At 43.1% G+C, this 18,373-nt stretch overlaps 1 protein-coding gene across 1 annotated transcript in view; it reads right to left on the reverse strand.

Annotated features, from left to right (window-relative positions):
- Positions 1–3,436: 3,436 nt before the first annotated feature.
- The window catches only part of mtnr1aa (melatonin receptor 1A a), a 32,086-nt gene continuing 17,149 nt past the window's right edge, over positions 3,437–18,373 (reverse strand). Inside the window, exon 2 of the mRNA XM_035165385.1 lies at positions 3,437–4,975. Coding sequence (XP_035021276.1) covers positions 4,107–4,975 — 869 coding nt within the window. The 3' untranslated portion in view covers positions 3,437–4,106. The remainder of the gene's footprint in view (positions 4,976–18,373) is intronic.

Genomic DNA, 18,373 nt, shown 5'->3' on the forward strand with positions numbered 1-18,373 from the left:
TTTGCCTGCAACCCTGCCAGAAGGTTCTGAGGTGACCAGGTGAGGCCTGATCTTTCTGGTTTTACTCAATGTGAACTGACATAGAATGAATGAATGGGGTTGGCGCCCCAAGCATTCATGGTGATTAGGATACAGATAGAACAAGCTAGAGTGGTTTATATTGGGAAGAGAAGGGGACCAAGAATAACTCCTTGAGGTACACCAGAGGATATTAGGTACCACTTGGACACACCACAAACCACAAACACCCTCATTCTGTTTACTTTTGCTGTTGGTGCTCTTGGTAAAGAAACAGAGCAGCCTCTAGTTTATTTATATAGTTCCTATCAACAGTGTTCCCATGACATAAGAAAACTCAATCAAGATTCTTGATTTGAGCTCTGTATTGACCAGGGATCTGTTGGATTCCTGCTCCATGAAGGTGTCATTGTTTTTCAAGTCAGTGTAATAATAAAGCTGTGGAGGGTGTGATTGTTAAAGTGACTGATTTAAGCACAAGCAGGGGCTAGCACATTCTACCGGAAAGAATTACAGAATATGACAGAAATCAAGAAGTCCTGCTCTCCAACTGAAAGACCACGCTCTTGAATGAAAAACAATACATGTAAAGTAGGACCCAACCCAAAGGAGAACAGTAGCCTACTCAAAATGACCTAATAACTACCAGGTATCGGACTGGGTTTGAAAAAAAGTAGATCATGTAGGGCAAGGAACCCAAAACCTCAGTATGCCACATTCTGACAAGGGACTCACCAAAGAACACATCACATCAAGTTATTTATTGTGAGTCAGACATCGTGTTATGAAGAGATAACATAACGCTGCTACTTCTCTTGACACACTGGTGTTTGAGGGAAGCAAAAGTAATATCATGCAAAAACTAAACCCGATTTTGACTGTTGTTTTTTAAACAGACATGTGCTACTATTCCAGTTACAGCTGCAGAGTGGAAAAGAATATGTATCTGCATAATGCTCAACGTATAAATAGCGTACACAATGTTTGTATTCTATTTCATGGTTGAAAGACAGGGAAAAAAGCTTTTGTCACCATATGTACAGATTTATTTTTAATGATTCATCCTCCCTGTGCATTGTTCCTCCCTTTTTCTTTCCTATCTGTGTATTTCTCTCAATTCACCTCCTTTTCTCCCTCTGTGCCTCTAAGAGGTCCGTATCATTCCTGTGTGGTCAGGCAGAAACCAGAGTGGACAAGCTCTGCTGGGAAATGTGCTCAAAGGTAAGTGAAAACAACTTCCTTTATTGGAGGAAAGTTGGAGAAAGCAACACAAAACCAGCGAGAGGAAAAAGACTGAATGAGGCGAAGCTGCTGCTCTCGGTGGAAAGAATGAAAATAATATACAGAGGTGGTAATGTGTCTTCTATTGGCTCATTGTCAAGCTACTGAACATCTTGAAAATAACTCAGGTAATTTAGCACTGAAGTAGAGGACATGCATTTGAGGAAGTACAGTATTTTGTAGAACTGTTATACTTTTGTATGTCGTTCTTTGTCGTGTCATTTTGTGTAACTCGACTGCTGGTGAGATCATAAGGATCTCCTCTGTCTCTTTTTTCTCTGTACCAGGCTTCGGCAGCTCTGGGGAGTTTTTTGGGGGCCCAGGTGGCAGCAGTGATTCATCTTTGGATTATGTCTCTGCGAGAGAGCGACGGGAGGACAGAGCTGTATTATCCAGCATCTTAGCTATTTAAGTCATCTTTCAGTGAGGCTCAGAGCCAACCAAAACAAACACTGACGACACAGTGGCACCTTCCAGGCGAGAGGAGATAGATGGCCTCTTCACAGAATATCGATTACATTGCTGTACAGAGCCGTGTGACAATGCTAACCAGTGACACAATAAAATAACAAAAACAAGAAAAACTAAGTGTTTAAATATGATATTTTCAGTCTTTACTGATGACCTGGGGGCAAGACTTTTTTACCAGGCGTCCCAGTAAAGCTGCTGTTGTTTTATCAAGTGAGTCTTTGTGTCATCATATCCTGGAGATAAATACTGTGGCAAGAACTACCACAAAAGTGTCAACAGAGAGTATGAGATACAGTTATAAACCTGCAAAGTATTGCTCATGAAATATCACTGTAATAACTACTGGGTACTCATATAATAATGTAGTAATGACTCCTAAGTACTCATGTAATAATGTAGTAATGAACACTGAATACTCAATTAATCAGTCATTTCCACAACATTTCTTAAGAAACAGATCTTTTGGGTCAAAGTTGACACAGAGCGTAGACGTTGGCGGCCGTGGCCTGTCATGTGTTTTTCTGTCTCTGTTGGAGCTTTGATCCGTGGCCTTGTCGCGGTGAAGGATTCATTCTCTTTTCTTGTCTCTGTATTAAGTCAGTGAGGGTACACAGGCCTAAATCAGAGCCATTGGTCATGTATCACCTGACTTCTCTCTTCCATTTAGTTGTACATCCTGAGCTATAAAAATCTTTGGGCCACAGATTACAGTATAACTCTGTTGGCAGTGTAAATCCCTGGGATTTCTACATTTGCCCATCCCCAACCCGTTCAGTTGTTTCCTACGACACAGAGCTCTTGGGATTAAACGGACGGGGGGGGGGGCAGGGAGTCTGCTGGGAGCCGGCACTTTCAGCTCTTCCTTTGAGGACGATGGTCAGCATCTATTATATAAGCCAAGTGAATTTCAGATGCGTCTTTCTCCTCTGTGATGCATGATGCCTTTGTCTGTGTCCCACTAACAGGGGTAGGTCACGCACGCCATGCAACACGCATGCAAACACCGATGTACAGTGGGCTATACGGTCCCTGCTTCCCATGATGCACTGCACTGATGCTGACCAACGCTTTTTTATGTGCTCACCTTGAAATTTGTTTGCAGACTGGAAACCTGGAATCGTCAGTGTCGGACGGCCACATGTGCATGAGTCCGATGACGCAGAAACAAAAAGCTTCACATTAGAAAAAAAAGAAAAAGAAAAGCAAAATGAATTTCATTGGCTGTGCTCCACTTTGGATAAAAATACTTCACTCAGGGCGGATTTGAGGCAGAGCTGTAGTGGTTTGATCCTTTGCAGAATTATGAACAGAGGACAAGCCGAAGAACACAACATAGGGGGCACTCACCTGAGACAAGTTTGGCAAAAAGAACAATTCAAATACTATAAACATTCAATTTATTAGTTACCCTGAGCTTAAAGCGCTTGTTGATTTGCTGCTTGAGCTTGTAGCAGCAAATACTACCACAGCTTGTATCTTTGTATGAATGAGAGTAGACTGAAGATTAGAAGCAGCAGCACAGAGCTGCGAAAAAGCTGCGTTAGTTTAACTTTGTTTACCAAATAAAAGAAGTTTCTGAGGTAGCCGATCACATTTCTGGATTTAATGTAATTCCAGGGTCAATACCCTTTTTCAAAAAGTGAACACAGAAGACTGAAACACATCCTCCCATCAATATCAGATTTTTATTTTGCATATGAACAATTCCTGATATCCATGCATACATTATAATGAGCTCACAAAGTGGCAAGAGAGAGAGAGAGAGATCTTTCTTACCAAAATATATATTCCACCGAATGAAAGGGACGGTAGTGCAGGATATAATAAGACAGCAGCAACCCACATTGCTTGCACTTAATTAGTCTCACAGAGTCACAAATGAGGTTATTAAAATCGACTAACTTCATTTATAAACTTCTCCTTCTATTTTCAAAATGTTGAGTAGAATATTTTTTTTTTAACGTAGTGGCCTTTCTTCATGTAACCGTAACCTGATATATCCCACCATATATCTACGTGACATTTCATACAAAATAAATACTTAATATAATGCATGATACATTTATATCATCACTGTAAACATGAAAACAAAACCAACATCATATATTTTACGGCACTACAGATACTGCAGAGTCAAACAAAAGTGCTTGATAAAAGACAAAGATAAGATGCACCCCTGTTTTTACTGTGATTGTTCAGAGGTCAGATAGCACCGTACAGCTTGGCAGTCTGTGAACAGCCCAGAGGATAGACACTGTTTTAAATGTATATTTGGTATTTTTCCCGCTCATGTAATTTTTTTGAATAGTTTTGTGTTTGTGTCCTCTCAGTTCTCCTCAGACGGAGTCCACCTTGACCTGGTTATTGTTGGTCATGAGTGGTGACGGTTTACTTTTGAGCCTCTCCCCTGCGTCGTTGGAGCTCTCCTGGAAGAAGATGCGAGCCGTGCACACTGAGACGACAATGCGCTTGTACTCGCGCCGGAAGTTCTGGTTCAGCACGCCGTACACGATGGCGTTAAGGCAGCTGTTGAAGTAGGCCATGAAGTAGCTGGCCACGAACAGCCACTCGGGGATGAGGGGAATCACTACCTGCGGCTTGATTGCTACGGCCAGGCCGATGAAGTTGAGCGGCGCCCAGCAAACGGCGAAGAGCACAAACACCACGAACATGGTGACAAAGTTTCTGACGTCGTGCTGCGTCAGCTTGGGCCGGTTATCGGGTTTGACCCGTCTCCTCACCTGTATGACCAGAATCCAGATGCGCAGGTAGCAGTAGGTGACAATCATGATGGGTAAAATAAAGTGAAAGAAGACCACTGCGATGGTGTACGCCGAGCTGGCCGACTGTTCAAAGGTGCAGGAGTAAACCCGCGGGTCGTACTGGAGCGAGCCCACAAACAGGTTGGGCACGATGGCCACCACAGTCAGAGCCCAGATCAGCAGCACATAGCACACAGAGTTTTTGTCACTGTACAGTTTATCGTATTTGAGGCTGTGGCAGATGTAGCAGTAGCGGTTGATGGCGATGCCGGTGATGTTGAAGATGGAGCCGATGACGCTGATGCCCATGAGGAAGCCGCTGATCTGGCAGTGCATGTAACCCAGGTTCCAGCCATTGTGGAAGATGGAGGTGAGGACCAGAGGGTACGGGTAGATGGCCACCACAAGGTCTGCCACTGCCAGGCTCACCACGAAGATGTTCCCTGCAGACGAAAAAACACAGACACAGAGAGAGGAAGGACGTGAGTCACCGACAGCAAATTGCTCATCCAAATGAATGCGATAAAGAGAGCGTGAGGGATTGTGCAGAGAGAACGCCAAATTGTTCATTTTGCAGTTATCTGTCGGATAAAAGGACTGAACCACTGCTTTGCGCCGATTTATCGTATTTACTTTCAGCCATTTGTAACAGTGTGGAGAAAGTTATGGAACAAATATTGACTCAGAGGACAAAACATAAACAACATGGACAAAAAAATACATAAAAAAAGAACTGAAAAGTGCTCTGTGTTATGTATCTACTATTTCCTGAAATCTGTAATGCATATATCTCAAGAACCATGTATGTGTATGCATGGCCCAATGGCAGCTCGGTGGGTAGGGTCTGAAGAATTAGCATTTCTGATTAATAGCGTGAAATAGGCCAATTGGACGAGTCATCGGAAGACAGTGCTTTCTTTCTGGGAGAAACAAGGCCGCTCATTCCCACGGCTGCAGCATCTTGCAAAGATAATCTTCCTGCAACAGGCGCTGCGAGTGAGCGCTAATTCAGCGCAGCCCGACGCTTCATTGAGGCCTAAATACTGGAACAGCGGATGCTATTCTGTTTTTGGAATGTTCATGTGGGTGCAGGTGTCTAAATTGGAGAAGATAATTCCTGCGGGAGGGTGATGGGAGGATGAGTCAAGCATAAGTGTGGATTAGGATGATGCCAGGGCCGATCTGTGCAGTATGTTCAATATTTATGAACTTTGAATAAACAGATGAACGGCTCTTTGAGCAGCAGCGGTGCAGCAGCTTCAGGTTTCTGAGGACTGAGTCCAGCAGCTGGTGTTTATTTGTTACGGCTCAATTACTGCAGGTCACTTTTACAGATTCAGGAAGAAAAAGCTGCAACCAGCATCACCACAGGTCAAACAAACAGCCCATTCCAAACAGGCAGGTTTAGAACGGACTCTGCACTAGTAACTAAATCGAGGATCAAGGGTCGTCATGTTCTCACCGCACTGACATTTTAAAATAACGCTAAAAACCGAATCCCAAACAAAGCTACGGTATGTTTTCGGAAAATGTTTGGCGGTAAGTCAAGTGCACATGATTTGTAAATATGCTGAAACATGCAAAAACACCAGCAAGGCCCTTTAGAGACATCCATTTGTTTTTGTTGCTACTTTGTTACATAAGCCAGAATAAAGAGCCTCAAGGCTGTTGAGAGGGAATTCATCTGCACATTCACACAGCCTGTGTGAATACATAAAAAATATTCGGTAGATTCCCCTCGGTGATTTCATGTGTATACAAATGTGTGCGTGTGTGTGCGTGTGTGAACTTCAACTCGTAGTCAATTGTCACCTTCTGATGTCGCTGAATAATGAAAGGGAGGGAACCCCCCCCCCCACCATTCTGATTACCTGCGAGGATTCCACACTGTGCGTGAACATGATCTACAGTCGGGTCAGTCAAGTGAAGGTTACACATGAGCACACTGTTGCACACGGAGAGGTGACAGGCAGCGACTGGCATCTTCAGCCGCTCTCGAGTGAAATACATGACAAGTGCTGCAAATATCTCATTATGCTCCTTGCACCACCTTTTAGACACCGTTCGGCATTTTAGCAATTGTTTACCGCTGAATGCCCTTTCATTAGAATATTGAAGGGTGTTAAATTGCAGCCACACATCATTTGCACAGCTGTCACTTATACACCAGTGAGGATGTTTGGCATGAATAATAGCGAGCGCCATATAACAAGGTCTAATGACGAGCCTGTATTCGGTTTTACCTATGTGACAACATCCTGTCACAGATGATTTGATGCATTACCTGCACGTCAGAAGGGAACAACGCACATCGTATATCTCTACAATCACCTCAGAGCAAGAGGCAGATTCATTTCTGCTGCCGCACGCTTTTTTAAAAACAATGGGGAAATTATCTGGTCTAAAAATATCTGCAGTACCTTCATGGCTTGGGTACTGATAAAGTTTGGGGTTAGGGATGTAGTGTTTGTGGTTAAGGTTACAGAGTAAAGGGTCAAGAGTTGCTGTGAGTCAATGTGACAGAAACAAGTGTATGTGGGAGATTTGTGTGACGGCCGGCTGCAGCTGCTGAAGCCAAATGAAATGTTCTTCACCCGGTTACAGGATGTGAAACTCAAATCTCTCCGTTTAAGCAGCCTCGACCTTGACAAGGTCACGTTGTGAGAGGCCCTGCAGGCAGCGGGTCCTTTTAGCTGCTGGACTCCCATTCACTGTCTCCCGTCACTGTGACTAGTCCTGTGATTGACGCATCACCCTGAGTTTTCATTTGGCTTGAGGAGAGATAAGGCCTGGTGCTGTGGCCCTTTTTTTTTATCCATTTCTGCAACCTCACACTTTCAACCAATTTCTGTCAGGATTTAGGTACAAGCAGCATTTCGCTTCTGTAGTTCGCGATGAGTTTTGACACAGATGGGCAAGCTACTTAAAACTGAACACAGCCTCACTGACCACATTGTATAGTGCTGCAACCTAATCTGAAAATGGAGATTACTTCTTTGGGGGCGATAGAGACAAAACCTTTTCCCTTGGAATTGTTTTTCTGATGTGCAGAAAATGAAATATTGGCATCCGTCTATATCCAATACTTAAAATATATATCTTGCAGAGATAGTTTCCATCAGCCTGAAAGATCAGAAGTGTTTTACGAGCTGAAAGTGAAGCGTCTGTCCACAGATTTTCCAAAGGGATTTAAGACCTGGCTTTTACTGGGTCACGCAAGGACAGTCACTTTCTTGTCCTGGAGCCATTGCAGTGACAGGGGGCTGTGATTTGATATGGAGCTTGGCCAAAGTGAAGTTAATTATTTACTTGTTTTATTCTTCAATCTGTTGTTCATGGGCTCCACCTCTTGACTCTTTTCCATTCACAGACTCTTCTTTTAAATCCAATCAGGTAAAAAGAGGCGACGCCTTCTTGCTTCACATCATCCTATTAAATGAGATTAAATCATTCCATTTACTATCATCGCTCGCTGATCGGTGTGGATTTTATTTACTCGTCAGCTCCTCCTGCTCTTCTCCTGCAGCGCTGACCTTCCTCACAGATATCACAGGAACGCCGGCCGAGCCAGAGGGCGCATCAATTATACGGTTGTTTCCTGAAATTGGGCATTAGTCCAAAATAAGCTGAAGCCAAGAACTGATCTACATTTAATCAGTGGGATCCTGAATTCATAAACACATTTTCTCCCTCCTGTGGGAACACAAACTGTCCACAACATAAGGCTTCACATTTGGCTGCATTTTATTCTCCCCCCGTCCCCTCAGAGCTGTGAAGAGCAGCCATGAGCACGAGGCTGCGCGGATGCTGTTCGACCGGTGCTGAGCTGTTTCCTGCAGACTGCACAGCGAGCCGTCTCTCGTGGTCACGCTGGTTTCCCGAGCCGTGACGTCCCTCAGTATTTTTGACATGTTGCCCGGCAAGTGCTGCTCGGTCTGCTGTCATTCAAAATGTGCCAGCTCGGCAAAACTGTAATTCTCTGTCACCCCTTTGACCGACGCTCATATTGGCCGGTCGTTCAGTTTGCTTGTATACACACCGTATATACCACACCACTATCAGTTCTAGATAATATGTATGCAAATTAAAAAGTGGTATTTTGGTCCTACAAACTTCCCAGTTCAGGAGCTGTGATGAAAATTGATATAATCTTCAAATTGTATGTTTATATTTGAGCTCTGTCTGAGTCCAGGGATGTGTCTTAACAAAAAAAAATTTGAAACTAGAATAACACTCAGTTAAGTAAAGACCTCAAAACCACATTTAAATCCGCTAGGTCCGAATTTCTATTTGGATCTGCACCAAATTGGAAACACTCCCCTTTTTCACACTTTTTTCATCAAGATCCATGAAACAGTCCTTGAAAAATTGGTGAAAATGTCAAAACAACCCCCATAATGTTAACGGGGAAAAATCAATAAATACTTGATCCGCCCCGAAGTTTAATGGAGGCTTTCTTCAGCAAAGTGTTGTGGAAATCAGTTTCCATGGGAGTTGTTGCGTTATCCTGCTGACAAACAAACTTAGTGGAGATGAAAAATAAAATAAAAGCTCAGAACTTGATCTTTCAAACCCACTAATTAAAAGTTTGATCATTTGTAGCAAGATTTCTTGAAAGACGTCAACCTACAGTCAGTCTGTGCAGACACCTGTCCACCAACTGTTAGGCAGATGATTTCTTAAAATGCTTAAAACAGTCGGGATAATATCTGAACAGCAGAGAACGTGGGCGTTGAGTTTAATTCCAGACATGGAGCAGTTGGTAGCCTCTCTGGTGGAGAACAGTCTTAGGCTCCATGTGCTGAAAGTTAGTAGCTGCTGGAGATGTCTTTGACTCGGTGGCCTTTTGTCCCGGCTGCACTAATGAACCAGGCGTTTCATTACCCGCGGTCAGAAGTCAAATCCAACTGCATACCTCATCAGGGGAAGTTCCCGAGGTCAGGATGAATGTGCAGAAAAAAGCATGACAGTCTCTTCAGTGTGGCAACATACTGCAGAACGCTCATTTTAATGGATGTTAATGTGTGAGAAACCACCCCAGGGATATGAACACGTCTCTATTTCCACAGCAGCTGTTTTCCTGACCTTGACATGTATTTTCTTGCTTTGGTATTTTCACACCCAGTGTTGTGCAAAAACATGGAAGAGGATCAACAAAGGGAGGCAGCACGGAGACGAGGTGTTTATATTTTGTCTTTTACACTGAAAACTAAATTCTTTGTGCAACCTCAGTTAATTTGTGGAATTCCCTCGTGGGAGCAACCTAAATGCCGGACAGCAAAAAACACAGCAATTACAAAGCGGCGAGGAAAAGTCCCACTAAACACTTTTCGTCGCATACCCTAATTGAAGGACACCTTTCGAGCCGCAATGCAATGACTGCAATATCCTTCAGGCGATGTGAAAGTCTTTCCCTGGAGCTGATCAAATCTCCTCAACCATTACAAGGCAACGGACGAGCTGGGTTTTTCTCTGTGACCTCTAATTTGGAAAGTGCCGCGGCGGCCAGATCTAAATGCGCAAATTGCTCAGATCTAAAAAATAAATTGATCCAAAGATGAGAGAAAGGGGGAAAAAAGTAGATTAGAACCATCTGCGAAAAATAAATGGACGTACCGAACTTTGTCAAACACTTGGGGAATCTTATTTGTGATGCGCCGTATCCTCCCCAGACAATGTGACTGAGAGGAAATAAATCACCTTTAGTTGACTGATACATATTCAGTGACCTTGCCAGCACGACCTTGTGTCTCGAGTCGTTCTTTGTTGTTGCGACTTAAAAACAGAGCCTGCCGTATTTTTTCCGTTCACCTCTCTGCACTTTTTGCTTTGCTTCAAAGACAAGAAATTCTTCTTGTGGATTTCCTTTCATCATTAATGCGGAGCGACGGCCCATACATGGCTCAGCGATCACTAACCGTGCCGAAGATGAGCCCGTGATGAAAGGACTCATCTGATGTGTTTTTGTGTTTCTGACTGTTTCGGCAAGAGTCTCCTGGGATTCGCTCAAAATATCTCTCAGCTATGACAGAGAGGGAGAGAAAGTACAAACAAACAAACAACAACAAAAAAAAAAAATCGGATTATCATGGCAATCCATCCGGCAGAAATAGGATGGCAGCTCAGGAAATGTGACAAAATGCACACAAAACAAACAACGGTGACGAAGGAACTCAGCCTGAACTGTATTACTAATAATCCAAAGAGGAAGAGAAGCGGAGCGAGAAAGAGAGGTGAAGAAAAAGGCAGATGAGTAACAACGGAGTGAAAGAGAGAGGGAGAGAGTTGAAGGCAGCCTGATGAAAAAGCAGGGCGATTATGTCCCTGGGTCACTATCGGATTTGCGGATATTGTGTTTATGAATGAAGCCAGTGACAGGCTCGGATGATGAGACTCTCGGCAGCTTTAATCTCCCCAGTTCTCTCATGGAACCTATTTCAAGTCGAGTCGAGGACGAGAGCAGAAACACACAGGACGTAAAGTACATTAATAACAAAAAACGTGGAAGGACAAAACCCATCAATAACCTTCCTCATGACTGACGGAGAGTCTGTAGCGCTTCTGATGTGGATTTAGGCGGCAGTGGTTTACTTCCACCCTGGAAGGAGAGAAAAAGGGGATTTATAAAACTGACCTCAAGTGCCCCCCCCCTCTGCAAAGGGATGTACGAAGCCAAAACAGCGGAGTGGAAAGCGGCATAATGCACCGTCAGCCTGATTCTGGTTCACAGCGAGTACGAGGGCTGCGCTCATCAAGCAGATGGCCCCGAGTAGCCTGCAGAATATTTAAATGTCAGAATCAAGCGTTAATCACCACAGTTAACGCTCGTACACAGAGGAGTAGGAGTCGGAACAGGAATCATCCGAACGACCGTGACAGCACAATATTTCTCTCTGTGGGCCGAGGATATTTCCTACCTCATGACATCCGAGAATATTTATCACCACCATGTGTAATTCTTCTATCGGACACAGAAAGTTTTTCCGATTGGACAGGAGATTCCTTTAAAGATACTTTCCAAGCACACACCGTCCTTTATCCTTTTTTAACAGAGGTGCATTTCACATCTCAAGTTATGAATTTAGTTTGTTGCTTTGATTACGGGGAAATAAACAAGCTTCTGTTGTACTTGACGATGTTTTGATGTCCTGTGGGTTTTCGGCAGCAGATTTAATATCGATCGAAAAAGGACCAATCTCATCAAAAAATTTAAAAAAGGACTTGAGAACTATCAATCTCAACTTCGCCGGGCTCTGTTCCTACAGCCGCCGCTGCAATTTTGAGGATCATGTGTTGTGAAAATACCTGTCCGCCACGCTTACTTTCTCTGGTCAGGGAGCAGAGATGACAAAACACCACGGGTGGTGTCACACTGGATGTCAGCCAGGCCCCCACAGCTGGTGGCCTGACACAGCCTGACAGGACCAGTCACGTCTTCCAGATAAAGCCCCCGAGACAAGTTGTCCAATGTCATGTTGTCAATCTGATTACACACTCGTCATGTGTCAGGGACTAGTGGTAATAAAAGGAGAGAATTAACCTGTGAGACCAGGCGTGAAATGTAACAGCATCTGCATCTCCGCCGTCTCTGTTAAACACCAGTGCTGTCATCTTTCCTCACGGATCATTCTGTCATCTTTCCATCACACTGGGCGGACATGGGGTCATTGTGTGGGGGGATACGGTGCCGTCGACCCCCTCAGGGGCTGTGGGTCTGCTGAACAATGTGGCCGCGGCTCTCCTGCTGCTCAGATTTACAGTACTCCAGCTGCTCCCTGAAACTCGATGTTATCCATACACTTGTGCGCACTGCAGTGCCTTCCTCCTTTTACCATCCAAGAGCAAACTAAAGGACGTTGAGTAGCAGGGACAAAGCAGAAACACTTATCTCGCGCTAAGTGCTGTGTGAATGAAGGTATTTCATTAATGAGAGAAGTGCAGGTTGTTTTGCTGATGCTGGAATGCAGAGTGCTTTCAACCCCTTTCACAAGCATATCACTTGGTTCCAGACACACTTCAGGCTTTCTGACATTATAAACTCCTTTTATAAGCACAGGAGCCCAATGATATGCGTTTCAATGCCAATACAACATGGAATAAAAACAATTCTGATACCAAGATATGAGCCAACATATGTTTTAAAAAATTGGCTATGATTACTAAGATGATGTTATCAAACCCGTATGACAAAGAAATGGAACTGAGGCTTGATAATTTACATGTTAACCATAACCAAATACAGCCAAATATATAATACTTGAATTAAGAATATGTTTTTACTATATGTGAACATAAATTAACATGTTTTCTGGATTGTTAACGTCTTTTTAAAGATTGAATTGAATTTGCAAACATCTTAATAAATAACAACAACAACAACAACTTACTAAGGGCCTGCGATCACTTGGAGGCACCATCACAAGGTTTGTTTATTCTTAATACCTACACTGATTCTAACTTAAATTAGAGGAGAACTGATTTTTTCAGTTAATCCCTTTGCTGTTCAGTAATTGTTTGGATAGAAATGTCAAATCGTCCAACAAGGTTTTCAGTTTTTCTTAGTATTAAGTAAAAACACCTTCAGGGTATAAAAAGTGTCTCAGAGAAAACCAGACAATGTCACACATTACTTCTGCACAATGACCACATTCTGCTGTGTCTCTAAACTGTGTTTTGTGAAGCTTAGCGTAGCTCAAAAGGATTCTTTCTTTCACAGTCCTCAAAGCGAACACACTTTCAAAAGCCAAACTCTCACGGCCAATTTGAACAGAACCGTACAAACATTCACACAACATTACAACCATCAGAATAAGGGCAACAAGTTCAGCATGAATTACTTCATTTCCTGTGTGAAAGTCCTTTCAAACACAGGGACGAACAGAATGGAAGGGCAGCGTCTTCAAACACAATTCAGACAAATTGTCCGCTGAAAACAGAATTGTGACGTGGTTCTTATCCCACCTGTCCGCACCAGAAAAGCACCTTCCATCGCGCCTCGCTCTTCCACAGGTGGTTCCAGTCTGAGTGGTGGCGTGTCTGAAAGGCAGAACGTGGCAGGAGGCTGATGGGTTGACCCAGATAGGGGGAGACAGACTTAAAGTTCAACCAGGACACATGGGATAGGTTTGAATACAGTGTTATGACGACCACTGCTTCACACACCCACACAGAAACTCCAAACCACTGATTGTGCTCCACCTTGTGTCCTTTAAAAACCTCCATTCTGTCACAATTCAAACAACAACAACAACTTGTTGAACTTTTGCCTCATTGCCATGTTGACCTCCAAGCTTCAGCAGATCGTCAACTCAACCGAGGACAGGAAACCAAAGAACATCTGCATTTCCAGATATTGCTTCATTTCCTTTAAGACAAAGTAAATATTGATGAAAAATTGAAAGACAACAAAAGTCATAGCAGTTTCATAAGAGACATCCAGCGCTGCAGACAAGAGGGCTATTGTATAGATGAACAGAGCCACTGTCTGCAGATGGTCACATGGAGTTTCCCAGTTTGAACATCCAACCCTGCTCCTAGTTGTGCTGAAGCTCCAGCAGGTTTGTGGATGACAAAGAGCCTCGAGGTTCTGGTACTTTCCTTGGTGCCACGCTCGATAGCCGAAATGATAAGCTGAAGTCTGACAGTCTAACGATGCATAATATCTGATCCAGTGTTTGTGCCCATGGGACCTGAAATCAGTGACCTCAAATAACTGTCAGAAAGAAACAGCTAGATCCTAGATGGGGAACAGAACTGTCACCACGTAGAGGAGGAACATACTAGATTTAATTAGGTCAGTAAAAAGTTATCATGATTTACTGATCAGCACTTATGAAACGACCAAACACGAAATAATGCTCAACTAGAATGGCACTCAGGAGAGTACATACCCTTGCCAAGTCCCAACAGTCCCCTTAAAGTCAAAGCAAGTCCTAATCTGTATTGCAGAAGTTGAAACCACATTTAAATCTGCTAGATCTGGACAAACCAATCAATCAATCAACAAAGCAACCAACCAACCAACCAACCAACCAACCAACCAACCAACCAACCAACCAAACAACCAACCAACCAACCAACCAACCAACCAACCAACCAACCAACCAACCAACCAACCAACCAACCAATCCACCAATTAGCCAACCAACCAACCAAATGGACAGGGGTGAAAACATAACCTCCTTGACAGAGGTATATAGAAAAATCCACTTGTACCTAAGATTGGGACACAAATAGAGTCAGTTGCTGTAGTATACAGACCAATAAGAATATTGTGTTGCCATGGGGACAGTTCACAACAAATGTGGTGAATGCCGTAAGGCTTAAAATCCAATTTTCCACTGCAGGAACTTTTAAGACTGAAGTTAACACTGAGGCCAGAAAATTATGTGATTGATGATCAATTTCCATTCAAATGAGGGTGCGTCAACTTAGCATCTGCTATTCAGTTTGTGTATTACTCACAGGTTAAAGTATTGTAGTCGTGAGTCAGTCACAATAGATCATAACTTATTTTTATTCTCTTGCAAGTTGAGCATCTTTTAATTTTAATAAAAGAGTTTGAGCCGACTCTCTATTTCCTTAAAGGTCAACGTTAGGATGGTTTACTGTCGGTGCACACAGCATTCACATATCACCCAGTCTTTCTCTCTCTCTCACACACACACACAGCAACCAATTACAGGGTGCTTGGATTCCCATTTGCAATTACCAAGCAGCTTGATCCCGTCAGAAGATTGAATTGATCCCATTAATGCCATTAAGGTCCCTGGAAAGCAAGTATTTAATGAGGAGTTACTGCCACTCATTATGAAATGAGCACACTCATCATGCTCCAAGGTCATTGAGGTTTACTGTACAATAGAAACTGTAAAATCCAGAATATTCATGTTATAAATTACAAATCTGAGAACATTAATTATGCCTTCAATAGCACAATAAATGGTTTAATTCAAATGATGTACATGTCTTTGACTCCATTGGTCAGAGAGATTATAAACAAACCTTCAGGAGTAGGTTGATACAACTTCCTACCTGAGAAACGGTCAAATGCTTTTAGTCCTTTTATAAAAAGCCAATTTTAACACAGCATAAAAAAGATAGAAATGTCCTCAGTCCTGTGCGCCTTCACATAAATTGGTTTTGAACAAGGCGACCAGTCTTATTTAATGTCTCACATTTTCAAAGCAACCATATAAAAGTAAATGAGAGGAGACATTATGGTTCATTTGAAATAAAATGAAACTATAAAGGCCCGGGGAGCCTCCCTGAGTTGTTTACACTTTTCAAATTTTAGGCTACAGTCGGTCGTCTGCCAGAAAATGTCGGGGTGCTCTTTTCAGGTTGGGACAGAGACGCCGAAGTTAAGTAGTTGAAGTATCTCGAAGTCTTGTTCACGACGGAGGGTAGAAATGAACAGGGGTATGACAGGCAGATATGGATTGGCTGAGGAGGGTGCTGAGGTGGAAGGAGACCTCTCGATTCACCAGTGGATCTTAGCTCCGAGTCCCATCTATAGCCACAAGCTTTGGGAGGTGACTGGAAGACTGAGATTGCAGATACAAGCAGATGAAAAGAGTTACCTCCGCCGAGCAGACGGGCTCAGCCTTAGAGATATATACAGTGTCTGCTGTGATATCCGCAGGGAGCTGTGAGTAGAGTCGCTGCTCCTTCGCATCGAAAGGAGTCGGAGTTGAAGTGATATCTGATTAGAATGCCTCCGGGGCACCTCCCATCGGAGGTATTCAGGCCACGTCCAATTGTGAGGAGGCCTCGGGGTAGACCCAAAACATGCTGGAGAGATTATTTATCTGGCCTGGGAACGCCTCAGGTTCCCCCCCCGGAGGAGCTGGGTAATGTTGCTGAGGAGGACATCTGGACTGTTTTGCTTGACCTGCTGCCACTGCAATCTGATCCTTCAGAAGATGCAGAAAATGGATGGATTGACGGTGGTCACAATTAAATTAACTACGAATTAGAGACAGGAAATGTACCCGTGCAATAATACATTTGTGAAATATGGTTTATCCCCACGTATAATTTCCCCTCATAATTTAAATGAAATGTAATATAAATACAGTGGAGAATCCGCAATAGTAAATTTTTATGCCTGGAGCAGAAGTTATTTCTGATTAACTATTAATATATTTTACAGTGGTTGTGGAGGCAGTTTTATACATGGTGGGAGGTAAGAGCTTATCACACTGCACAGCTGACGCCGTGTGTGTATCTTTGAGTGTGTGTACGTGTATGTGTGTGTGTGTGTATGTGTGCGCTGTTTGCTCCACTTTCTCATGACAGCAGCTGTACAACTTCAGGATCTTATTTTGGGTGAAATATTTGTAGAGTGGAAACCATGAATCCAGTGTTTTCATCACTACCTCAAAGCCATCTGTCTCTGCAGCTTAGATAAAAAACATTTCTCCACATTCAGCAGATAACGTGAGAGATTTTTGCACTTTGAAGTCGCACTCATCAATATTTTTGAAAGGTGTCATACAAACAAATCCACAGAGAATGACGACCTAACTCTGGAAGTCCCCTCAGCTCATGTGACACCACATTTACAGATGGCAATAAAATAGTGAAAATCCAGGTCTATATACACGCAATGCGCATTGGGGACAGATTGTGAACTTTAGAGTGTATATAAAGATGTACGACACGTCTCCACTTCCTCCGGTTGTAGGAACTGATAGATAGGACAGCGGCCATCTTGCACCTTAGATGTCATTTGGAGCCAGAGTCTCCAGAGCCAGATTATCAAGGTGCCGCCGTCACAGCTGTCAATCATAGATAGATAAACTTTATTGTCTGTCCCAAAGTGACAGAAATTCACCTTTTAACGAGGCAGTGACAACACACAGTACATCTTTAAAAACATGGCTCGACAAAACTCACAATTTACATTTAAAACACGTAGCACACATCTGAACCAACTTCTAGAAGAGGCACATAGGAAGGGAAAGTTAAAAAGAGGTAGAAGTGCAGTGTCATGTCGATCATCCAGTCATGAGAAACATGAAAACCTGAACAAACAAACGTGTGAAAAAAAACAACCTAAAATGACAAAAACATCTTTGACAAAAATCATTTAATGGGTACTTTTACTTTTTAGTTTGGCCCATCTGCTAACAGAGGAGGCAGGATTCATGAGCTATACTGCAGCCAGCCACAAGGGGTCGATCAAGATGATCTTTCTTCACTTTTCGGGAGTTGTCACGTCGTCCATCTTTATAAACAAACTGTGGACCAAACCACGTCTGGAGCTGTTCTCATTGACCACACGTGTAAATGCAGTTGCATTGTCAGTCCACACGCAACAGCGTTTAGCATAAAGGGGTGAGATCTTCTGACCAATCAGTGACGTTCCCCCGTTGACAGCTCTACTTGTTACCAGTCAGCTGTGCAACTGTTACACATCTTAACCGATGTGCTGCTTATCAAAAAAAGGGTGTGACAGTTTTCCGTGATGAATGAGTCATGTAATGAGTTTTCGTAACGATCCTAAAACAAGCGAACCTTTGTGTATTTTGACGTATCATTGCAGGTCCCGTGGAAAATTGAGGTCAGACTAGAGCTTTAGCATCTGTTGAGCTTCATTATATATGATTAGTTTGTGCAGCAGTTATTTTCCATCATCCTATCTGACCCCAATTGATCTGGAAGAGCTCAATGTAATCTCCTTTTACCATAGCTGGGATTCTTTCTGCATTTTTTTTTTTGTGTCATCTTCATAAATTTGAGGACTTTGAGCAGATGAGCAGTATTTTATTGCTGTCGTTAGGGGCTTATCTGACCATTTTATTATGAGTGTCACTAAGCATAAGCTTTGGACACGG

Source organism: Hippoglossus stenolepis, chromosome 2, assembly GCF_022539355.2.
Source record: "Hippoglossus stenolepis isolate QCI-W04-F060 chromosome 2, HSTE1.2, whole genome shotgun sequence".
Lineage (NCBI taxonomy): Eukaryota > Metazoa > Chordata > Actinopteri > Pleuronectiformes > Pleuronectidae > Hippoglossus > Hippoglossus stenolepis.